This window comes from Lepidochelys kempii, chromosome 2 (genome assembly GCF_965140285.1).
Source record: "Lepidochelys kempii isolate rLepKem1 chromosome 2, rLepKem1.hap1, whole genome shotgun sequence".
In the NCBI taxonomy this organism is placed as follows: Eukaryota; Metazoa; Chordata; order Testudines; family Cheloniidae; genus Lepidochelys; species Lepidochelys kempii.
This window is the reverse complement of record NC_136381.1, coordinates 141,698,950-141,725,118: the sequence shown is the minus strand read 5'-3', so window position 1 is coordinate 141,725,118 and position 26,169 is coordinate 141,698,950. Positions and strand designations below refer to the sequence as shown.

General features: G+C 39.9%; 1 protein-coding gene across 4 annotated transcripts in view; it reads right to left on the bottom strand.

Moving 5' to 3' along the window:
- CTNND2 (catenin delta 2) overlaps positions 1 to 26,169 on the bottom strand; it is a 1,186,471-nt gene that overhangs the window by 123,141 nt on the left and 1,037,161 nt on the right. For all 4 annotated transcript variants that reach the window (XM_073332332.2, XM_073332334.2, XM_073332335.2 and 1 more), the window contains 3 exons: positions 21,019 to 21,136; positions 16,665 to 16,850; positions 322 to 495 (listed from right to left, as the gene is read on the bottom strand). In XM_073332332.2, coding sequence (XP_073188433.2) covers positions 322 to 495; positions 16,665 to 16,850; positions 21,019 to 21,136 — 478 coding nt within the window. The remainder of the gene's footprint in view (positions 1 to 321; positions 496 to 16,664; positions 16,851 to 21,018; positions 21,137 to 26,169) is intronic.

The window sequence follows — 26,169 nt, the reverse complement described above, 5'->3', positions numbered from 1 at the left end:
ATTAACTGTATAGATTTGTGGTGTCGCTGCTTTTATTCTTTTGGATATTGGGTTTTCAGTAGTAATTTTTCATATTTAACTAGATTAATGTCTAATGAATCAATTATAAATGCTATGTGCTGGGATTTCTTAGGAAATAGGATTATTGACAAGAAATATAACAAACATGAAATTCTGCAGTTTAAATTTGACTCCTTTTTCCAGATAGTTTTCTGAAATGTGTGGCTTTTCTCCCCGCCTCAGAGTTGCACTTATATCTATAATACCTTTGTTGTTATCCATGTGGGCTTCTTAGAGTTTAAAAAGTTTAGTAGTCCATACCTTCCAGCTTCCTGCAGCCAAGTTCTGCAGTGCACCTGCTGCTCCTTCCAGTGTGTCTGGATTTGAGCACTCAGAGAGAAGTGTGAGGTAGGGTTTGACTATTGAAGGGTGCCACAGCATCTGGATTCCTTTTGGTGGTTCTGCACAGTCTGGAAGAGGTCCTACTCCATCCCACTGTTGGAAAGCAGAAACCAAATGTCACAAAGGATGCCAATATCAAAGACAACAATACTCAACATTTTTTATATAGGCCCATGGCCAAAAACCACCACCATCACCTTTAACATACTGTTTGAGATCCTTGATGGAGGCAAATTCCCCTCCCAGTACTCTTTATAAAATAGCTTTTTGATTGTATTTGACCTCACCATTAGTGAAAATCTAAGAGTGTTCTACCTAACTAGCATAATGAGAGCAATTAGCTTTCAATGCATAATTTAATTTTTTCAGGGGAGTGCATATCTATTGGGACATACATGTATCAACAGATCTTAATAGGTACCTTAACAATTTGCATTTTCTTTTTATATTTGACTTGATCCTTTGTGCTCTTTCTTTCCAGTGGGAATCACACTCAAAAAATAAATTACATGGGGGCATATGCTCGCCACCATTTATAGGCTAGGAGGGTAAGGTGGCTACGGAATAGCTTTCACACAGCTACCACACAGCTACTTCTAGCCTCTTTGTGGCACTTAAGCTGCTACTCAGCTCTGAGGGCAGCTACTCTGAGGGCTTCAAACAGCTCCCGATTTCTTTTATAAATCTACCCATCACAAAAACTTTCTTCACCAATGTAGAATTCTGCCTCCAAAATTACCGCATCCTGATGCCCAGTGTGGGCAGCATACAGTATCTGATCTAAGAACAGATCTCACAAGCCAAAATGGGAGCCTTAGTCCAATGGAAAGAGGAGATCTCCTCTTTCCGGTCCGACTTACAGGATTCACACCTAGAAGGTCCTAAGATATGGGAATTAAAAGTCAAAACACTTTTATGCACAGAAATGCTATTTTAGGTAATTTTAAAAGAATTTTGAAATGCAATACTTATATGTTTCTCTCAATGTGCATTGTACAGGCAGAGGAGTACAAAAAAGAGAATCTCAATAACACTTTAAAACATTTTCTAAAACATTTATAATACATTTTTTTCTGAAACATATGTGGCATATACAGAATGCATGTGTCTGGATGTGTGAGTGATGATTTGTTTAAGCTGAAACAAAGAGAAACGAGCCACCGGCAGGCAGAAACAACCCTCCTTCATCATCACTGCCTCTGGTGGATACAGAGAATCAGTCTGCCCTGATCCCACTCATCCAATGGTAGCAGAAAGCAATTGGAACAGGCTCTGACCTCACACCCTGATCAACCCATTTCCTCCCCTGGGGGGGAAGAAGGAGAGGAAAGCAGCAGCAGCTCTAGATCCCTCTTACCCATAGGGGCATGGCATGCATGGCTCCATCACTCAGTGGCCCAGCAATTACACATCCTGGTTAGCGGGTGAACATTGGTCCAGATCCTCAGCTGATGTAAATTGATATGGATCTATTGACTTAAATGGAGCTATGCCAATTTACACCCGCTGACCATTATGTTTTGCAAATGAAAAAAGAACAAACACAAATGCAAAGTTAGCTGGTCTTTCAATAATGCACATAAAGAGTTATGTGAGAGCAGCTGCTAGGATATATAACTCAAAGCATCGGACAAAAAAAGACAACATATAATCAATGGAAAAGCCGTCTCTACTGGAGGCACTATCAAATGCCCAGAAACAGTAGCAAAATCACCTTAAAGGGGTTGAAGCTAAACCCTGCTGAATGCAGCCACTATGAAAGGGAGCACGATGTGCTTGTGACATCAGCTTGTTAAAATTCTGCTTTCAAACTGAAGAAAAGGTTGGTTGACTTCCCTGCTGGTGAGAGAATTCAATCCCCCTCTTTGGACACAATAATCAGCCCTTCCAGGGATTGCTTCATGAAGGCTCATAAAAATTCTTATAAAAATCTACTTTTTTCCCCTCTGGGAATGCAATAAACTGCCTGAAGTCTCAGGTATTTTGAAAGAAAAAAGGATAGGAAATTCCTCTTATGAGGGGCCCAATTCTGTCCTCACACTAGTTTTTACACTGGTGTAAATACATTTGCTTTAATGGAGTTACTCCTGATTTACTGTGGTACAAATATAATCCAAATTCAGGTTAAGGTCTTCACCCCTTCCCTCCCAATCCTATTTCAAATTACACACATTGAACACTGTGCTATCGAATTTATATACTGGGTTTTTATTATATTTCTCAGCAACAAAATATAATGTAGCAAATATGTTAGCTTTGGTGTACACACAGTTTTTGTACTGGTATAAATGTTGATCATGGATACCATTTTTTACTGAAATAGTATATCTGTGCAATTCCTAGCGTGGACCCAGTTATATCACCATAGAGATGCTTATATCAGTATAATTTATTCCCCCATAGTTATAAACAGGTATATGCATGTTTATACGGTATGACTGTGTCCACACTAGGAAGGTTGTACCTCTTTAACTGCATTGGTATAGTTTTCTGCGGACAAATCCTTCCTTAATACAGTCTTGCCAAATGGCGATTCCTCCTTGTTTGGTGATGGTTATGAGAATGCATTCTTTTTTTTTGTAAAGGAAAACCAAATGAATAGATCTCCTGATTTTTCACCCCTGCTCTCTGCTAGCACACGGCACATACTTTATCATTCACTAAGAGGGGAAATGAGTGTGGGAGACCTTTATTACAATATCATGAGAACTTCACTGAAGGAGAGGTGGGTAAATGAAGAGTTTTACATTCCTAATTTACCACTGGTGAGCTTATGAGTTAAAATTCTTTAGGAGAATTGTTTGAGCTCACCAGCAACATACTACTAAAACCACAGCAGGCCAGATTCTTATGACTTGTCTACATGGTCAGATAATGTGCTGTACATAGGGTGTGATTTCTAAAATGCACTGATGTGGATGCACATTAATGGATCCGTGTAGTCCCTACTTGTGGGCTTTCACATAGTGCAGTTTGTTGTCTGGCTTTCAAGATATTCCAGCTAGAATGTTTATTATTAAGTCTCATGGGATGAATTATTCTCATTTTATACACTAGATGGCATTTAATATTTGTAAAGGTTTTTATTTAAGCTTTCCCTTGCTCTATTACCACATTTAGCGAAGGATGGTTCTCCTCCCCCCACTCTTTTTCTTATATTTAGAATTATAAAAAGTGCCCATACACCGTCTCTGAGCAACCTGCCAGTTCTTAAAAATTACAAACAAAATACATTGTTCAATCATCTCACCCCATCTACTAAAGAGCAGCTTATTCTCAAACAGGAATTAATTCACAGCAGTCCTATAGCCTGTTATACAGGAGGTCAGACTAGATAATCATGGTGGTACTTTCTAGCATTATAATCTATGAATCAAAAGCTAACACCCTTGCACATCAGCCTATACCTCAATATCTCAACTCTTCATAGGTAGGTGAAACAAATGGCCCCTGCACCATCCTCTGAAAGTCAAAAAATCTGGACTATTTCAAACACTTCTGTAGTTCTGATTGATTGATATGACTTTTGTTGGCCAGCTGCTTGTAGGGTCTTGAGCTTCATGAGTTTAAGAGAGATTTCCTTTAAGTTAAGCAAGAATTTTGTGCATTGTTGCTTTTCCTTCCATCTCAGAAGTAACTCAAAGGCCTGCTAAGATTAGGACATTCATGACTAACGAACAGCAGGCACAATGCCCTCTGCTGAGGTAAGGAGAGTCACAAACGAATATTAATATCCTTAATGGCAGATCTTTAAGGTAATGCATCCGTTTATTTGAATCTTTCATACTGAGCTCAGACTAATGACTCAACCCAGTAATAGTCTGCATGTATTTATCTACCTGTGTATATACCTGGGACTCATCACCATAGCATCTGACTGCTGTCAGCAACATTACACACTGGCAGGACCACATGAATGGGCACAGCCCTCTCTGATAAGTTGGACTGCTGATGCATCATCATACAGAGAACTTGACAGTGCTGGCCCATTCCACAAGTCCTCCAAATATTTTTTCCTTTGGGAAACCCTATCCACACTGTCTTAGGAATGCTGTTTAAATATGGTTTTATTGGCTTCCTTAGCCAGCAAAGATGAAGCGTTTGTTTTCTTGAAGTAGTAGCTAACCTCCCTAGAGTAGTGGAATTTACAACCTATCCACCTAGCATGCGAAAGCATGAAGTGTCAGGCTATTGGTAATGGTATTTAACTTGAAATGCTGTTGTTATAGCTCAAGGCTCCTGACAGAGGGTAAAATAGAAGGTCAGTCTCATTTCAAAAGTGCCACTTGTAATCAAAATAAAGATTCCGGGACAGATTCTGATGTCACACTGGTAATCATAAATAATCGTGAAACAGGAGTAAGAAAAGTTTAAAACCAGTGTAAATGAGATCAAAATCTGGTACATCTTTCCTTAGTAAGGAACGGAAAAGATAAATGAAGCCGTGCCAAATTCTCGTGTGTGTGATTGGTGGTATAACAAGTGTAAGTAGAGTATAATGTGTATTATTAGCAGCTATCTTGTTTTTACCATTATTTTTCTTAATCACTTCTTGTCATATTTATTTTGTTCCCTCTAGACCTGGAAGAATGAATAGGGTGGCTATAGAGATCATGCTACTGTAAGTGGCATAATTATCACAATCAGGGATATTTGGTTCCATCTGAAAAGTGACAAGATGTGATGTGGAGAAGTTAATGGCTACAGTGCAGTGGTCTGATGTTGAAGTCTCTATGGTTCTGTAGTTTGATGGGTGTTAACTGAGTAGCAGGTGACCATAAATAAGGACCACAGAGGGGAATGTAAGAAAGAATTGTGGAGGAAAGAATAATAGCAATGCTTGGTGATGCAAGCAGAAGTTAATCTCACTTATCTTTATTGCAGTTTTTATTAAATTAAAGTTTTGTTTTTAATTTTTCAAAAAATGATACCAAGAGTTTGGCTGGCTGTGTTGTTGTGAATCTTCAGCAGATTTGATTTTGCTGGGTATTGGGATTCTGCGGCAGACTGTAAACTGGATCTTACTCCAGCTTTGGTAAAGTTTTGGTAAAGATTTAAGGGAAATTAGGACTGAGCCCAGTGCTGGTTCTTTTTATCAAAGTAGAGGTAGTGATTCTGAATTAAGCTGACAGCTGTTTGCAGAAACTTCTGTAAGTAAGAAGTTGAACTGAAATGTGTCTTTGTTTTGCTCATTTTTTAAAAAAAGATAAAGCAACTCTAATTTTGTATGATCTCTAGGTTGAGAATAAGCTGCAACTGGTATAAACAACTGATGGTATTAATGAATAACAATACCCAATCAGTTTTTAAAAGCACCATAAAAAGAAAGGCATATTTTATGTTATAGTTTTCAAAGCTGTTCTTTTCCTTACGAAGTTTTACATACTCCTACTGAGATCAAATATATCTACTAAATTAGTCAAAATTGTTTTTAATCACAAGAGAGGAAAAGTAAATGCCCCAAAATTATCCATGTCTTTAATTTTTTAAAAACACATAAAGCTATGAATTCAGCCTCATCCATAATTGAAACTGATTTTTTTGGACTATTGCCAATTTCCAGTATTTCTGTTATCAACTGTGAATTTTAGCACTGTTTGAACATAGCAGTTATTTTTATAAAATTGCCTTTAGCTTTTATCCTTCCTCAACAAGTATATATTTAAATGTGAATCACAATCATGCGGAAAAGAGGGAAAGGAAACCATCATGTTAGTGGAGAATTAAATCACTAAGGCCTTTTATAAGATCCAAGTAATTAATTGGAGCCTGAAGAGACATAATGTGGGTTTGGATTCAAGAATTTTTCAGAAAGGAATGAACATTCTCATGTGAACAGTCCATTAGAAACAATCTACCGTTCATGCCAACTCTGTCTGATGAGAAGATAAGGTTGCTGAGTAATTACTATATTTATATTGTGCTCTATTGTTTGATGCTATTTTCTTTCAGGTTTCACAGGTTATAAAATACTGTGGGTTCAAGGGATTAGGGCCTGAATGCACAAAAGGAGTTATGGGGTATAATGCTCAGAATCACAATTCCCAACTTTTAGACACCTAGAAAATCACTGGGATTCACAAGAATGAGTTAGGCACCCAAGTTCCTGTACAATGAGTGGGGAGAGACAGGCAGCTTAGACCATGATTCATAAATGCCAGCATACTGGGCAAGGAGCCATCAATGAGAGGAGTGTGTGTTGTCTCTCCCTTAAAGAGTAATTTGGACTGAGAGAGCAAGAGTGCACAAGTATGCGAATAAGTCTATAGCCTGGCGGTTATAAACTCACATCCCACATGGGATATGGGAAACCCAGGATCCAAACCCACTGCACCAATTAATCTTTAATTATTTATCCAGAGTGTAACAGCTTTAACAGGACAGATTGAGGGAGCCCCACATATGAATATCCCTTAGTCCCAATGGTTAGAGCACTCACTCACTCAAAAGTTATGAGGGAGATTGTCCTCCTTCTCCTTTGCTCCCTCCCCAAGCTGTTCTGTGTAAACTTGCCTGAGTACATCAACAGCTAGGATTATCTACAGAACCCCATATTATAAAATAGTTAGGAGCTTAAAAGCTTTATTGATACATTCAGAGAGACGAAGTAGCTCAGAACAGGAACACCTGGGAAGTACATGTTCTAGTATAAAGGACAGAGCATTACTGTAGTTGGAGGCTGGATTATTGCAATTGAAAACAGATGAAAAAAGGCATAGTAAAAAAAAAATCAAACCATGCAGAAAAAAGTTTAAACAGATTATTGTAATTGAATTATATATATAAAAATGGAACTATTGTGTATGCTGGGTGAGGGTGTAGGGCTGAGGGGACAAATTAGAGAATTCTTCTGTGGCACTGTGGAGAATGTGCATAAAGTAGGATATGAATGAGGCTGGGCACATCCAGAAGTCTAAGTTTCACCTCACTTCAAAACTACTTGCTTACAAAATCAGACATAAAAAATACACTATTACTGAAAAATCGCTTACTCTCTCATTTTTACCATCTTTTTATAAAATAAACCAATTGGATGTAAATATTATAGTTACATTTCAGTGTATAGTATATAGAGCAGTATAAAGAAGTCATTGTCTGTATGAAATTTTAGTTTGAACTGACTTCGTTAGTGCTTTTTATGTAGCCTGTTGTAAAACTAGGCAACTATCTAGATGAGTTGATGTACCCCCTGGAAAACCTCAGATGGTTAGTGTAGGAGGGTGTATGGAAGGAAATTTACCAGGCTGATTAACACTCTTGTTTATAGTTCTCTATCACATCTGCTGTCATCCACTAACATTCTATTTAAATCAATGACATGTTAAGACATGTTTGGTACAGTCAACAGCGGTCAAGGGGATTATGGAATGGTATTAATGAGTGCTGAATGAGGCTCACTCTGTCCTCCCTACTCTTGCTTTGCCAGAAGGATGGAACGACACATGAGATTCTGAGAATAGGTATTTAATGCCAGGGTAAGGAGTGTTGTCAAGGTTAAAAGCAGAAAAAAGTTGTGACACATTATTAGAAATATTAAATACCAATCTATCTAAGGTATTTCAGGGTGCCTATCGCCTAAGTGTCTATCTAAGTGCTGAAGCAAGTATAATCTATTCTCTCACTGTATAACAGTCTAGTGAGTATAATTTTATTTTTATAAAAAGGATATTAAACACTTCAGTTTGATGGACAAGAGCAGTTCTGCAGAGGCCTTCGCCCTGCTGTGTGTTGATAATGAATGATTATAGAAATAGAAAAAGTTTATCTGAGGGCAAGCAGAATAATATAGGTATTAAGGGATCCAGCCAAAAGAGTTAGATTAACTCTATGCGCCTGAAGAAAAAAAGAAGATTTAGAGGGAACAGCTATGGTATAAAGAATTCTGAAAAGAATGTAATGGTAATCAATGCTGCAACATTGTTTGTGCTAGTGTGAAATGCAGGAACAAGATGATACAATCTTAACATAGGAGAAAATGTTCATAGAATTTTATTTATTGTTTAGAGATTCATCAATAAATGGAATAGGCAAAGATAGCAACACAAATAAACAGGTTTACAAATTAGGTACACTGTGAGACACACATGCCCAAACACTATTATTGTGCTCTAATATTATCCTTTCCAAGACATATCTGTCACCATATTTAAATTCACTAAAGGGTTAGGAGGGTAAAGGTAAGTATCAAAGGTCTTGTTCTACACACTAAATGAAACATTCATCAATTCATGTGAGGAGATCATTAGTTCACCCATAGGCTTCTCTAAAGCTTTGCTCAAGTGTTGAAGAATTCTATTATCATGAAATTTACAAATCACTCTTCCCCGGGATGGAAAAAAAGGTTGCCCAGGACATCACATGGGAATCAATTTGTAAAAACTGACGTAAAGCCATGGTTGCGATTTAGCAGGAGGCACTCTCCTTTTTGACTCAGTAATGACCAATATCCCAGCATGGTGACAGTGACCAGTGTCAGTGGAACTATGATTCAGAAAAAGTGATACAATATAAAACTGCGGTCCTGACTGCTTAGTATTTTCACAAGAATAGCAGTGTTAGACCTTCTATCCCATCCATATTCTAATCCATGTAATTTATTTTCCTAAACCTTTCTGCATACTGTTGAAGGTACAAAATGGAGTCTACATCTCAACAGAGGATGATACGAATGCTGTATTTATATTTATACAGCAGGCCAAAACCTCAGCTATTCTAAATTGGCAGATCTTCACGGCAATCAATGTTTTCTAAATGCATTAAAATCAACGTAGCTTCACCAATTTACAACACCCGAGGATCTGTTTCTGTCTGTAAAGTATTTGAGATTGGTGTGGATTGCACTCTCAGCAAATTTGCGGATGATACTAAACTGGGAGGAGTGGTAGATACGCTGGAGGGGAGGGATAGGATACAGAAGGACCTAGACAAATTGGAGGATTGGGCCAAAAGAAATCTGATGAGGTTCAATAAGGATAAGTGCAGGGTCCTGCACTTAGGACGGAAGAATCCAATGCACAGCTACAGACTAGGGACCGAATGGCTAGGCAGCAGTTCTGCGGAAAAGGACCTAGGGGTGACAGTGGACGAGAAGCTGGATATGAGTCAGCAGTGTGCCCTTGTTGCCAAGAAGGCCAATGGCATTTTGGGATGTATAAGTAGGGGCATAGCGAGCAGATCGAGGGACGTGATCGTTCCCCTCTATTCAACATTGGTGAGGCCTCATCTGGAGTACTGTGTCCAGTTTTGGGCCCCACACTTCAAGAAGGATGTGGATAAATTGGAGAGAGTCCAGCGAAGGGCAACAAAAATGATTAGGGGTCTGGAACACATGAGTTATGAGGAGAGGCTGAGGGAGCTGGGATTGTTTAGCCTGCAGAAGAGAAGAATGAGGGGGGATTTGATAGCTGCTTTCAACTACCTGAAAGGGGGTTCCAAAGAGGATGGCTCTAGACTGTTCTCAATGGTAGCAGATGACAGAACGAGGAGTAATGGTCTCAAGTTGCAGTGGGGGAGGTTTAGATTGGATATTAGGAAAAACTTTTTCACTAAGAGGGTGGTGAAACACTGGAATGCGTTACCTAGGGAGGTGGTAGAATCTCCTTCCTTAGAGGTTTTTAAGGTCAGGCTTGACAAAGCCCTGGCTGGGATGATTTAACTGGGAATTGGTCCTGCTTTGAGCAGGGGGGTTGGACTAGATGACCTTCTGGGGTCCCTTCCAACCCTGATATTCTATGATTCTATGATTCTATATATGATAAATACAGAAAGAAAATAATAGACTTCTGGGGGGTCTGTATGAATGAAGGGTCAGTCACGAATTCCTAGTTTAGGAGTTGAACGTTGCATTCTAATTCAATATATATGTAACTTCTCCCTAGCTTGCAGTCAGTTCTTTGATCTGACTTATAATGTTGCCTTGATATAACCTAGTCTGTCGTGAAAACTATGTAGGCTACGGGGTGCTGTGAATTAGGTAGGATGTGTCATGAAAAAAAAATCAAAACACATAGTTGCAGTTTACAGTTATTCCTTTATTTCTTAACTTAAAAATGACACTGATTAGAAATGCACTTTTATAGAACATGTGTCAAATTCACTGGTGACGTGAGTGGGCACAAGTACATTGAGGTTGATGGGGTTGTACCCCTCTGTGATCCCATTAATTCAGGAAGTACATAGGTGTTACAAATCTGTATGACATATGTATAACAAAAGTCCTACTGAAAAAACACTGACATGCTTTCTAATGAACGTATGTACAAAAGAGATAGTGAATCACACTGTGTGTGGGATTTCCAAAATTGCTAAGGTGATTTAGGAATACAAATCCTATACATTTTCACTCAGACTTGTGTTCCTAAGTCACTTAGGTGGTTTTGAAATTCCCACCACATATCTTCTGAGATATGCAATCTCCTAATGACATATTTAATCATATCCCAAATAGTAATCAATGCAGCAGACTATAATATTTCTTTAGGAGCTGCTCCAGGCTATTGTGTCAATGATTCACAAGGCATGGGTCAGTTGAAGTTTTTTGAACCATGCCTTTTAATGCAGGTCATGCACAGAACGTCTTTGGGCCTCTAAGCATTTTTAATGTGTTCTGAAGTATCCTTAAAGAACCTTGTGTCTTGTGAGTTTTCTAGTGAGATCTCTGCAGATCTAGTGTTCAAGCTGAACCACATGGAGTCCCTTGAAATTAAAATTAATAAAATTTCAGTTAGGGTCTGTGACAGGGTGCACCTTCAGCTACCAAGAAGCACTGCCTAACCTGTTTTTGTGGTGTCTCAGGCACAAACACACATAGTCTGTTTCTTTCCCACCAAATGTACCTTTAATCCTCTGTTTTCAATAAGGAAAAGACAGAGGAAAGGTACCCAGCAGGAGGTTCTTCACACAGATTTTCTCCTTCACCCAGTTCACTCTGAGTGCCCTCTTTACTTCCTGTTCCTCCCAATTATATATCCTCCCTGTTATGTAGCCAGCTGTCTCATTAGCCCAACTATTGCCACCTAATGTCAGTAATCCTCACCAGCAACAGGTTGATTTATTCCAATTACGCCTGCAGCCTTCTCTGTGCCGCAGCAACCTCACATACCTCCACCCTTATTTCAATTGAGACCTTTCCTTGCCTCCATGGGAGGTCCTCTTCAGCCTCCAAGTCCTATCCTTTTTATGGATTTGGGGTACTACTAGAGCTTCCTGGCCCCTTTCAGACTGGCCTTCCATGGGCTATCAGTGAGGGTCTCCTGCCTTCTATTCACAAACGTACACTCAGAGGGTGGGAATTTCTCCCACAGTTCCATCTCAGCCCACAGGTCATCACAGCAATCACATTCCATGGCCCTCTCCTCTAGCTTCTTTTGCTCCTGGCTTGTATCTACTTGAGTAAGTTGTCCTTTCAGAGCCTCAATATCGTGATACCTCTCATCCCCTGACTTCTCTTGCCATAGGCTTGAGACTATTTGGGTTCACCCGCCAAGGTCTCATTATCAGGACTCTTGTCTCACTCCTCAGTAGGTCTTTCTTCCAAGCTTTGCCCATGGCTTTCTCCTCCGGTGAGTCAGAGGACCTTCTGCCCTCCTTCTCCACTAGATGTTTTTGATCTATCACTCCTGGATCTGTTGCCTCCTTCTCAAGTATTTCTTCCTCACTCCAAGATCTCGATTCTCTCTGCAGTTGTTGTGATATGTCTAGGGTTATTAAACAGTGCCCCTGGAGAGTTACCCGGAGAACCTTCCATCAAGATTTCTTTACGTGGACCTCATCATTGGGGTCTCTCTCTGTGTCCTCTGCTCTTTTTACATAAGGGAAATAAGAGTCTAATCAGTTCCTATTATCACTGCATAGGGCAACGACTTTACCACATCCACTCTCTGACACTTAAACTTTCCTTCTATTTCCAACTGCCACAGAGTAAGTCTTCTTTTCCCCATGTACACAGTGGATTGCTATCATCACCCCCTTCTGTTGCCACTGCAATCTAACCGATGTACTCTGTATGAGGCAGCATGCGGCTGTCAAATCTACCATGCCCTTTGTGGTTCTCCAGCCTACTTTGATGGGAAATGTCTTTATCCCAGGCCCACATTTTACACCAGTGCACCCACAGAACTCCACAAACCCATAGTCCATGTATGGTCAGTCTTCGTTTTTGTATATCCTTTGCAGCCACATTGGTAACAAACCACTGAGTTAGTGCTAGGGGCACTCTTGTTTGCTTCTTGTATTTCCTTTCCGGGCTTCGATTAATGGTATTCCTCAACAGTCTTTCCCCCCCTCCCTTGATGTAGGGGGATGGAGCTCTTTTCATGGAAGAGCTGCTTCCACATACTCCTCTGTTAATTTTTCAGTGTCCTCTAGCAATTCTGGCTGATGGCTTTGAACCCAAACTCTTGCAGCCTTGGGGAGGCTTTGTGTAAACTGCTCAAGAATAATTGAGTATTATGGTCCCTGTGTCCTGCTTATCTGGCTTCAACCACAGATTGGCCCAGCCCAGATAATTTTTGCACAAAATCATAGGGATGATCCTGCAGTTCCATCTGGCAGCTCTAAATTTGTGACACTATTTTTTCATTGACAGGCCCATCCTGTCCAGAATAGCAGCCTTCAGCATGGCATAGTCTTTAGCGTGGTACTCATAAGCCACCTGAGCCTCGCCGGTCAGGTAAGGGGCAAGTCATAGTGCCGAAGTACCCGTGTCCCATCCAGCACGGATAGCTACCCACTCAGAAGTTAACAAAAAGGCACCAGGATCATCCCTGGGGCCTTCTTACATAGCCTCAGGCCCACTGTCCAATTTCCAGTTCCCTCATAGGAACTCACCAACCAGTGCAGTGCAGGAGCTGCTGCTGTAACTGAGACTGCTCTTGGATAAAGCCCTGCAATGCTCATTCCTGCTCTACCTGCCAACCCAGAAGCATTTGCCTCTCTGCCTGCTGGGTCGTCTCTATCTCTTTTTGTTGTTCCGCTACCAGTGCAGCATCTCCTCCGTTATGTCTGGATCTTCCAGCTCTCACACAGGTCACCTCTCAAGCCACCGTCTCTCGACTGAGAGAGTTACAATCCCAGGGCATGTCACAGGGCACCTCTTCAGTTACCCAGTGAGCAGCAATGCCTAGCCTGTTTTTGTGGTCTCTCAGTCACACCTTTAATCCTGTTTCTAAACAGGACAGGACATAGCACAGGTGCACAGAAGGAGGCCATTCACACAGCTTCGCTATTCCAGTCAGCTCCCCCTTGGAGCTCCCCCTTTACTTCCTGTTCCTCCCAATTATATATCCTCCCCGTTATCGACTCAATTGCCTCAGTAGCTCAACAATTGCCAACCAGTGTCAGTAACCCCCACCAGCAACAGGATGATTGATTCCAATTAAACCTACGGTCTTCTCTGTGCTGCAGCAAACTCAGTGATCAGGGAGCTACTGCCAGCACTGTGTCACAGGATCTGACAAGGATTCAGAGTTTTTCTTCTTTTAAAATAATGAAAATTAAAGGAAACTAAATGTGCGAACCCTTGTTAAAATGATAAAGGGTTTGTGTAAACCTTCTAGAGCCAGAAACTTCAGAATTAAGGCTTTTCATTTCATCCTTAATTACCGTGTTTAGATAGTTCAGGAATCTTAGCAGTGCAAGTGCAATAAGACTTCACCTACTATAACGACACTGTCAAAGATTAGGAACAAGGATGATGGGTTCATTCTAGGTGGAATCTGAGGCAGCTATAAAACGTATATGACATAAGGCAACTATTTTGCCTTCGTCATTTTGTAACGCTTTCTTTCATTATATTGTAGCATATAAAATCCCTGACAAAAGTCAATACAAAATAAAAGCTGTTTGACTATTGGAATATTTAATTACATCAGCATGGGTGAAATTAGAATCTTACCAGTAGTTTAACTTTGTTTTTAATATGTTTTTCAAGGCTTGTATTTTACTCCAAACTTGACTCATTAAACAACAACAATTTAGACTGTTAATATCCCTGTGTTATTTCCCATTAATACAATTTACCTTTATATTCGCAAGTATATTTTCTATACCTCTAGATCATTTACTTGTATAACCTCAGGTATAGTCAATGGTGTACTGTTCTACAAAGATCCTTTTGAAACATAAATAAATGGTTGTACGGGAAAACAATTCTGAAGAGAAGTGGAAAAAGTTCCCTTCTGCCATCACTAAAAACTTAACATTCCACTACCCAATAGTAACACTAAGCAATAGTAATATTACAAAGGCCTTCATGGTGTTCTGCCATCCCTTCTCAGACTTAGGCTATCAGGGTTGGAAGGGACCTCAGGAGATCATCTAGTCCAACCCCCTGCTCAAAGCAGGACCAATCCCTAATTTTTGCCCCAGATCCCTAAGGGGCAATCCCCTCAAGGATTGAACTCACAACCCTGGGTTTAGCAAGCTAATGCTCAAACCTTGAGTTGTAATCTACTTCTCAGTGAAATACAGTAAAGAACAAAAGTAGGAGATAACAAATACATTTAAAATGTAACTTAGCTAAAAAATAAAATGGAGCAACTTAAATATTTGGGCAAGTTGAATTACTTGAGTTAAATTTCACAGTCTACAGATGTTTGCTAGCTACACTGAAATATGATCTGGAGAATCTTTTCCATTTGTTCCCCTTCTTAGTCACAATACTTTTTGGTTTTCTCTCAACATCTAGAGGTAATCTTTCAGCAGACAGTGCAAGTATGTCAATGCTCAACTACTTCCAATAGCTAAATCTTCATTGTGACATATTTGGAACTGACCTGTGGTAATTTATGAATATACTGAATTAACTCAACAGGAGTTTGTCTCGAAAAAACAGGCAGGAAGGAAACAAACAGCTCAAGATAAGCCTCCGCTGAGCAAACACATGAGAGTTGCTAAGCTACAATGCCAGAACCATTGTCTCTGCAGACTCTGGTTCCATCTTCCTCTGAGCCTGAAGGATGGGTTTTGATCAGAAGAGAGAAAGCCTGGGAACACAGCAGAACAAGGGAACTATAGCATGGTTTAAAAGGGACTCTCTTTCTACAGAGGGGTGGTAGTTGTTGTGGGGAACCAGACTGAGACTCAGCACCTCCCTGAAGGTATCTGAAGAAGTTAGCAATGCCCAGGTTACCACCTGAAGATGGTATGTCTTTAGATAAGATAGACATGTGTGTATGCTGTTTGTTGTTTTAAAATCCCTTTTCTCTAAAAGCTTTGTCTTTACAAATAAAATACACACGACTTTTGTTTTAAGAAGGCTGTGTGATCACTGTACATAATTGGTCACAGACTCCTGAAGGGAAGAACTACAGGTGCCCAAACTTGGTTGGACCTGCAGGATAAGAACAGTTGATACATGGTGTACTGTGGCCAGGCGCTGGGCTAGGAGTGGGAGAATTGTATGATTCCATCCCAGGATAGGTGAAGGGAAAAGACTTGACACCTGGTGGGGAGCACTCAGAGAGTCCATAAAGTGGACAGAAAGGCAGTTACCCTTGTAATCGTGACACTTATGGACAATGCTGACCATTTATTCCTGAATCATAACTCATTTTAGCTCACATAAATACAGATGGAATACTATAATCAAATGGACAAATTCTCTCTTAAGAAAAGCCTTGTACACTCAGAGACAATACTATAAACTTATGGAGTCAATCCTCGCCCTCAGCTAAACGTTTTAGGGTTGGGAATGGCAGAAAACGATGTGTTCTGCCTGCCTCTCCAGTCCCTGCTGTCCGCTTCAGCAACTCTTTCAACATCCCACTATGTGAAAACAGAAGCAATTATACAATAATTGGAAGCTGTTTGGTAGTACTATGACAGGTACTGTACTGTTTTATTTAGCCAATTCTGTTTAGCCAAACGCAGCTAGATCTTGGAGGAACTGTTTTGTGATAGTTGTGCTGCAGTCCTTTGTGGGATAAATGAATGTCTCTGACTAGAATCTTTTCTTCAGTGCAGAACTACAGCCAACCGGACATCCAAGCAAATAAACACATATGGGCCTGATTTTAATTGGCACTGTGGCCCCTTTACACAAGCAATGCAAAGGGGCCATAAAGTGAGCATAAATTATGTTTGTATTTTAGGAGTTTTCACCCTTAATTATAAATGGCTTACCATTAATTACCAAGCAATTTATAATTATTAAGGTGATCCTGCTACACATTTTTTATCACATGCTCACAAACACGATATATTAACTCTGCCTATCTCACTGATAGGCACTTACTCTCATTGCTGAAAGTAACTTCCATTACCTGATCTTGGGATTTCTTTTTCTTCTTCTTCTTGCCCCAACAACCTGAACTCTCTGTATCTTTGCCATTAGCATCACCACACAGTAACCCATCGAGTTCATCTGTTCCCATCTGCTGTCCCTGAGACGTTTCTGCAGCGAGCCTGTATGAGAGGTTCCTCAAAATGCATACACAGTTTTCAACGGTCTAAAAAGGAGGAGAAAAAGAGAAAAAGGCTAAAAAACCTCTCCTTTTTTAGGTGTGTATATTGAATGGAGGAACGTAATCCATCTTTGCACATATATTTGTACAAAGATATTCTTTTCTGTTTGTTTCTAAGCACTCCCTAGACAATCACTGTTTGAAAGGTTTAGAAAACTTGGCAGGATCATAAAGCCTCTTTTTAGTGAGGAATAGAGCTCTGGATAATGTTTTTAAACGACTTTGTTACTGTGGTTCTGAATTTCAGGCTGAATTCAACACGAGAGAGTAGCAGAGGCAAAAATATGGCAAACAAGATCCACACAAGCACAGAACGCACACTGATTACAGCCCCACCTAGTAAAAAGAAAAATGATGCTATTATTTCTCACAGCATTTATTTCTTGTGTCAATTCTATACGAAGCAGGAGTGAGAAAACCTTAAGTGGTTCTGAGTTTTTGTTTGCAAGAGTACCCATAATTTAATATGCTCATAAATGATCTACCCCACTGGAAGTGTGCAAAGTTTTTCCTGCTTCCATTCAAGTTGAAAATACCTTAGGAATAGCCCCCCTCTCTTGGTATTTTGGCCTTTCTGTGTATGATCCTAGTTGGAACCTGGAAGTGGAGTGGGGCCCATTATAGAAAAAAATGATGGGGAAAATTTAACAGAACTTCAAATCTCAAAAACGAATTTGATTTGGACTTTGGTTGAAGGCTAGTTCTTATTTTCTCTAATTTGGTTTGCCAATGTCTAGTCAGAAAAATATGTCCTTCATTTCTTGGGGGACTGAAAACATGGTTAACCTGCTCACCTTTCAAAGGAAAACTGAAATGCTCTTTAAATAAATCAGTACATACAAAATCCTAAATCTTGGCTCCACCTCCGTGGAGGTGTACATGGGGGGTGGTATAAACAGTGTAAGTAGGGATACAATTAGTACTACTAGCAGCTACTTTGTGCCATTATTGAACGGCAGACTATAACCAGTACTTTTCTTAATCAGTTCTTTGCAGAGGATGCATACCAATTGAGTAGCATGGGGCCCAGTTCCATGGGGGTTTGTTACGCACTGTCATACATGGAGGTTTGGGGGCAGGAGTGGGGCTGAAGTTCTGCAGTCCCCTGGACCTTCCTTTACTAAGAGGTAGGCTCTAGAACTGCAGAATTTACTGTCATCCTTTGGCTGGTAATATAGGATTCAGAATGGCTCTACTACTGCTTAGTGGCCTTTGGAAGGAAGGACTCCACTTCAATTGCTCTGGTGGATATATTATTTATTATTAAAACGGCACTATACAGGTACTGCACAGCTGCTGGTTTTCTCGATGCTAGTGGATGGGCTTCTTCACTAATCACTTCCATAAAAACGTTTACTAATGGTAAATTGATTGTAGATTACCACAAGCATGCATACAAGATAGCATGGAGCATAGATTCTTTCACAGATTCCATATTTCTCTACTGAATCTATAGGAAAAGTCCACGCACTTTGCTCAGATTAGCAATCTGAAAATCCAAAAGGTACACCTACAAGCACTTCACAGCATGCAGGAACTGTGAAATGTACTTGAAACTAATGTTAGATACAACTGGCATTTCTGTGTTAGTGCTTGCAACCACTGTCTTGAAATGTGAAATAATCAATAACATGTCACAGAATTTAAAACACTTCCCTTCCCCGTAATACTGATTTCACAATCACAAATTTTTTAATTGGCAATTATTTGGAGTTCTTTTAATTATTAAGTAGAACTATTAAGTAGTACCTTTCATCTCTGAAGAATTGTATTAATCTCCTAGTTACTGTGCATATATATAGGGCTGTCAAGCAATTAAAAAATTAATCGTGATTAATCATGCTGTTAAACAATAATACAATACAATTTATTTAAATATTTTGGATGTTTTCTACATTTTCAAATATATTGATTTAAGTTACAACACAGAAGACAAAGTGTACAGTGCTCACTTTATATTGATTTTTGATTACAAATATTTGCACTGTAAAAAACAAAAAATAGTATTTTTCAGTTCCCCCATTATAAGTACTGTAGTGCAATCTCTTTATCATGAAAGTTGAACTTACAAATGTAGAATTATGTACAAAAAACCCTGCATTCAGAAATAAAACAATGTAAACTTTGGAGCCTAGAAGTCCACTCAGTCCTACTTCTTGTTCAGCCGATCGCTCAGACAAACAAATTTGTTTACATTTGCAGGAGATAATGCTGCCCACTTCTTGTTTACAGTGTCACCTGAAAATGAGAGGAGGTGTTCACACGGCACTGTTGTAGCCAGCATCGCAAGATATTTACATGCCAGATGCGCTAAAGATTCCTATGTCCCTCCATGCTTCAACCACCATTCCAGAGGATATGTATCCATGCTGATGATGGATTCTGCTCGATAACAATCCAAAGCAGTGTGGATCAATACAAGTTCATTTTCATCATCTGCGTCAGATGCTACCAGCAGAAGGCTGACTTTCTTTTTTGGTGGTTCAGGTTCTGTTGTTTCTGAATCAGAGCGTTGCTCTTTTAAGACTTCTGAAAGCATTCTCCATACCTCATACCTCTCAGATTTTGGAAGGAAGATTCTTAAACCTTGGGTCAAGTGCTGTATCTATCTTTAGAAATTTCACATTGGTACCTTCTTTGCCTTTTGTCAAATCTGCAGTGAAAGTGTTCTTAAAATGAACAACATGTGCTGGGTCATCAACTGAGATTGCTATAATATGAAATATATGGCAGAATGGGGGTAAAACAGAGCAGGAGATGTACAATTCTCCCACAATGAATTCAGTAACAAATTTAATTAACGCATTATTTTTCTAATGAGCGTCGTTAGCATGGAAGCATGTCCTCTGGAATGGTGGCTGAAGCATGAAGGGGCGTATGAATGTTTAGCATATCTGGCATGTAAATACCTTGCAATACTGGCTACAAAAGTGTCATGCAAAAGCCTGTTCTCACTTTCAGGTAACATTGTAATTAAGAAGCGGGCAGCATTATCTCCTATAAATGTAAACAAACTTGTTTGTCTGAGCAATTGGCTGAGCAAGAAGTAGGACTGAGCAGACTTGTAGGCTCTGAAGTTTTACACTGTTTTGTTTTTGAGTGCAGTTATATAACAAAAACAAAAACTACATTTGTAAGTTGCACTTTCATGATAAAGAGATTATAGTACAGTACTTGTATGAGGTGAATTGAAAATACTATTTCTTTTGTTCATCATTTTTACAGTGCAAACATTTGTAATAAAAATAGTAATATAATGTGAGCACTATACACTTTGTATTCTGTGTTGTAATTGAAATCAATATATTTGAAAATGTAGAAAAATATCCAAAAATATTTAATAAATTGCAATTGGTATTCTATTGTTTAACAAAAAAAGAACAGGAGTACTTGTGGCACCTTAGAGACTAACCAATTTATTTGAGCATGAGCTTTCGTGAGCTACAGCTCACTTCATCGGATGCATTGTTTAACGGTGAGATTAAAATTGTGATTAATCACAATTAATTTTTTTGATTTAATTGCTTGAGTTAACTGCAATTAATCGACAGCCCTAGTATTTTGGTGCCAGCCTACAGTGGCTGGTATTAAAAAAAAATACCATTCACAAATATTTATCACATAGGTGTATCCACAGTTCCACTTTCTATTTAGAATATGAAGTAAAATTGGTAACTGTGTAGTATCTGTTTGCAAATGTTGATTTGTAATGGCAACCACTGTACTTCCTCACAGTCCACCTCATAAAAACCACTGCATAGCTGTTAGGGTAGCTCATAAACAGATGGCACAGCACCTCAGAGATAAATTTGCAGAGCTGCGTGTGGAAGTTTTCACAGAGCTTCATGCATTGGTGCCTTTCTCAAGCCAAAGTTTCATTTATTTTTTCCTAATAATTTAAAAAAAGAGGAGAGAGAGAGAGAGAGAGAGAGAGAGAGAGAGAAAGAGAACACACTATACAGTACATATACAAATATAATTCCAGAGCAGTCATATACAGTATATGGAAACACTGCTCAATAGAAAGAAAGTCAAAGAGATTAAGGGCCAAATTCTGCCCGGCTCATGTACCCAGTGCAATCCCCATATATATTTTTAAATCTCCTTTTTTATTCCTTGCTTTTCCACTTCTACAAAGACAAAGATGACAAACCTTGCTATCAATTTCACTGCTCCCAAGAGCAGACTGAATCACGTATAACAATGCATCAGTAAGTCCATCACACTCCCTCATTCTTCTGCGGGCCTCCTCTCCAGCAGAGCTGACATTCCTACAAGACAACAGTAAGGAGAGTCAATGTTTTCCCAACTTTGTCATTCGATTTCTGTAGCAAAATATTCTCATCATTAACACTCATTTAAAAGAGGTTTTTTTCCTCTTGTACTTCCTATATCATTGTTTCAGATGAGCAAGTAATGAGAATGGTTGTGAACGAGGTAAGGAAACATAACATAGAGGGGAACAAATTAGAAACAGTTGGTCATCTTAGATGATTTTAGAGCTGGAAGGATGCCAATCTTAGGTACATTCTGGACCATTTCTGGACTGAAAGAATCTAAGGCTACTAGAATTTGTGGAGGGATTGTTCCTTTCTCTTAGGAGTGAGATTTTATTTTATTTTTTTCAGGAAAACGTTTTCAACCTCCTCCTCAACCCTACACCCTTTTTTTCAAACTTTGAAAAGTGTAGAGGGTTTTCAAAAGTGTAAAGAAATCTGTTGGGGTTGGAAAGAGCATCTTCAATAGTGTGGGCTCTTCACCCTCCTGAATAGTGTAACCTAGAATAAAAATATTATCAAAGCGCAATGTGAAACAGTTGGTATTCCTCAGAAATGGTAATCTGTTGCTTTCATCCACTCATTTTATTTTTCATTTTGCACAAGTGTTTGCTTCTCTCTGTCTCTCATTTTCAGAGAACATTACTGCATCAATCTTGTTCACTAAAAATTGTTCTACATAGAGATATTTAAAACCAACTCATTATAATATTTTTTTGTTTATTTTGTGCTTTTGCCTGAAGGCTTCTGAACCCATTTTACACAAAGATAACTAAAACTACTCAATGGCACTATGGCTTAATACTCAAACAAATATTATTATTAATATATGTGTGTGTATACAAAATACATACTTGACAACATCAGCTGACAAAAATCACATTCAGATTTCCACAAATGTGTGTAAGCGATCACAGAATAATAGAAATACACGGCTGTAAGGGACCTTGACAGTTCACCTCATCCATCCCCCCACATTGAGGCAGGAGCAAGTAAACCTAGACCATCCCGACAAATATTTTGTGTAGCCTGTTCTTAAAAAACTCCAGCGACGGATCTTCTACAACATCCCTAGGTAAGCTATTCCAGTACTTAACTACCCTTATAGTTAGGAAGTTTTTCCTAATATCTAACCTAAAACTCCCTTGCTAAAGATTAGGCCAGTACTTCTTGTGCTACCTTCAGTGGACATGGAGAACAGTTGATCACTGTCCTCTTTATAATAGCCCTTAACATATTTGAAAACTTATTAGGTTCCTACTCAGTCTTCTTTTCTCAAGGCTAAATATGGCCACTTTTTTTAACCTTTCCTCATAGGTCAGGTTTTCTAAACCTTTTATAATTTTTGTTGCTTTCCTCTGGGCTGTCTCCAATTTGTCCACATTTTTCTAATGCGTGATGCGCAAAACTTGACACAGTACTCCACCTGAGGCCTCACCAGTGCCAAGTAGAATGGAACAATTACCTCCTGTGTCTCACAGTTGACACTTCTGTTTAATGCACCCAGAATGGGATTTTCTTTTTTTTTTTTTAACTGCATCATATTGCGATGGTGCAGAGCCTTTCAGCTCTTCTTGCTTGGTGTGGGCAAGGGTCCCAATGTTGTGGTGGTTTATGACAACTCCTTTTTCACTACTCCCCATAACCACTGCCTGCACCAAGGGAGAGGAGATGGAAAATCCTACACGATCCCTATGTACTTTCATTCTGTATTAGAAATGGAGAGCGAGTTGCTTGCTCTTCTCCTTGTGTAAAGCTGTAAAGTGCTCTCTCCCTCCAAACCCTTTTCAATCCACTTTATCTTCCATCCTATTATAAAACAGGGGAAGAGGAGACAAAACTTCCAGAGAGGAGAGAATGGATTTAAATAGGAGAGATTGAGAGGATGGGAGAGACTGAGGGATAGATCCCCGTTATCATCTTTCCCAGCTTTGCCCATTCTTTCATCCTCTCTCTCTTCTGAAAGTCAGTTCGGCCCTCCTACAGCACCAATTCATTCTCTCATTGAAACATTAAATCTGTACCCATTGATAATCCCTCCAAAACAGCCTTGTAATTAATTGTGCTCCCCAACAAGCATAACTTCCCATTTATATGCACCCCATACAGTCCCAATCGATTCTGCTGTCACAGTGACAAGAAGCCACATTTAACTTGATAGCATACATAGCTCCTCCCCATTTAATACATTCATGATGCCAATGAATAGTCACTGAGCCAGGGAAAGAGTGAAAGAATGACTCAAAAGGCTGGGGAAGACCCAAATTCAAGTGTGCTCCAATGACTATTTAATCTATAAAGAATGGAACAGCTTCAACAGAAAAGACTGAGAGAGCCTATGCTACCATATCACAATGGCTAAGACACCCTACTAATATGAGAGACCCATGTTAAAATCCCTTCTCTACATCAGGAAGAAGGTAGAATTGAACCTGTGTCTCCTACACCCCAGGAGAACACCCTCGCCAGTGGGTTATAAGGGAGGCCCTTATTTGCCCCATTTTTGTGACTCTATTTCTGTGCTTTTCTAAAAATCACTGAACTCAAAATTAAATTTCAGGTCAGTTCAAAACAAAACTTTTTGTTTCGATCCAACACAAACGTGTATTTTTTACTTTTTTTGATTTGCTAAAATATTTTGAAAAATTGAATGTTCAGTATGACCTGAATTTTTTTTCCTGACTTTTTGGAATTGCCAGTGAACCCAAAAATCCATTAATTGCCCTACTCTGTTCATAATCCCCTAACATCTCTGTGACAGCTTTAGTAATGGCATACGTGTATAATGGGTAAGAGGGTTCTGAGCTAATATTAGGTGTAACACCATTACATGCCTTCTTTCTCCTGCGCCTTAATACATCCACGAACAGTTGCAAACAGTATTTGGAATGTTTTTGTATAACTTCTTAAACAAGGCTATTGGGCAGCAAACCCCACTTTGTTGCTGCTACATATAGTTCAATGCAAGGTTTCCAGCAAAAACATACATTTGTGTACTTCAGTACACACAATCAAACACATTGCCCTCTGATCTTCTCATAGAGATGATTTCTAATTCTCTCTAGTGTGGCCTCAGAATACAGGCATGTCATGTGGACTCTCCAGAGCCTGAGGAGAATGGGGCAGCCCCTCAGTTCCCTTCCAAACACTCCAGAAGCTCCTCAGCAAAACAACAGTTGGAAGACCGTTACAGTCAACAGCAATTCTAGTCCCTAAGCTAAGAGCTGACTGCCTCCTTGGTTTCTAACAAGATAGGGAATCTGTAGCCTGTATCCAGTGTTATAGGTATTGGACTGCAGCCCGTGCAGCAGATGTATCTCTTGGCCCTTCATGGAATGGCTGCTGAGCCTACATAGTTATCTCAATCTCCTGTTATTTATCACCTTTCCTCCCTAAGCTCCAATTGGCTCAGCAATCAGATGGGGAATGTGTGGAACCTGCAATACTGCTTGCCCTCATTGGAAACCCTCTGCCAGATTCAGAAACAGCTACTGAACATGTCCAGTAACTACCACACCCTTCCTCTAGATATCTCTGGGCCCCTCTATCTAAGTTGTCCTTCCTTACTCTCTGCGGAGGGGCAGACACAAAAAGAATTCAACTAAAATACATCCTCCTCACGGTTTCTTCCCCTTTCTTGGGCTCAAAAAAGATAAATAATTGCTGCAGTATCAGCAGGTCAGTTACACTAGGAAAAGTGACAGTAGGAAAATATTTATATATTTTAATGTTTCATTTTTTAAATTTATTTAGATTTAAACTAATTAAAAAGATGCCTATCCAAGCCTAGCACATCAATAATAATGCAGTAAAATCCCAGCAGCATTAAAGTAATCATCTTAATAGGAACTCAGTCAGCCACCTAAAAAGCCTCATTTTTCACTCCTTTATTTTTGTGGGAAGCATGTCAGCCATCTCCAAAAACCCTACTCAGACAGATGTCTTTTGTAACATGCCTGGAACATCACCAAACTTGGACCATTTTGGACCAAATGGGGCAAAATAACAAGCAGTTTCTTCACGCCAGGAAGTGCTTAGACCAGCTACTGAGCTGAAACAGTTTCAATTTACCAGACCAGGGCGGCTCCATCAGTCCAGGCAAATGAGGCACAGCCTAACCAAAGAATTCAGAAGCTAATTCTCAATCCCCAAAGCCACATTTTATATATGTGTAAGTATGCATATATATATTATTAGGATAGTTAAGCATATATATATTAAAAAGTTAACATAACTAAGAACACAAGAAGAGCTTGTAATCTGTCAGGTTATTCACTCTCTCCTCTCCATAAGTGTAAACATAATGCCAGAATGTAATGCTGCTGGAGGTGAGGCTCAAACTGGGGTCTACGTAATGGAGCCTCATGAAGCTATCTTGTTACCATGGCAATTCACCACAACCAGGAGCCACTTTATGAGGGCCATGGAAACCATGGCTTGGTGAGGCTGCTGCAGCAGTTAAGGATGGCTCTGACAATGGAGCTGCAGGGGCCTTTCTCCCACCACTGATACAGTGAAGTTGGAGGGGGCTCCCTGCACAGCCAAGCAGCCCAAGAAGACAAAGGGCACTAGGTGTGTTGAACGCTGCAGTTGTTGTGGCCTGGTGCATACAGACTCCTGGCCAGGACTGCAATGAGGAGGACAAGCCCTGGCCACGGGGGAGACCATCCCGTTGCTGAACAGTTCTTGCCTGGAGACGGCTCCCATATTGCTGGCTGGCGACAGTGAGTGAGGGAGTGGGGTCATGATAGTGGAGCAGTGTCCTGCATGGCCAGTGACACTGGATCCCTGCAGGCACAAGATGTGGGGAAGGCTGCAGTCTTGGAGGGGCAGAGCAGAAACCCCCATCCAGGACGGCAAGTAAGAGGATATCCACTTTGTAAATGATCCCTAATGCCTCTGCCTAGGGCTGGGGAATTTGCAAATGCTCCCTCCCTGCCTTATGCTTGGGAGGAATCACTCTGTGGGTCCCAGCATGCTAGTACCCTCCCCTGGCAGGGGTAGCCAGTGGCAGTGAGTGAGGACTC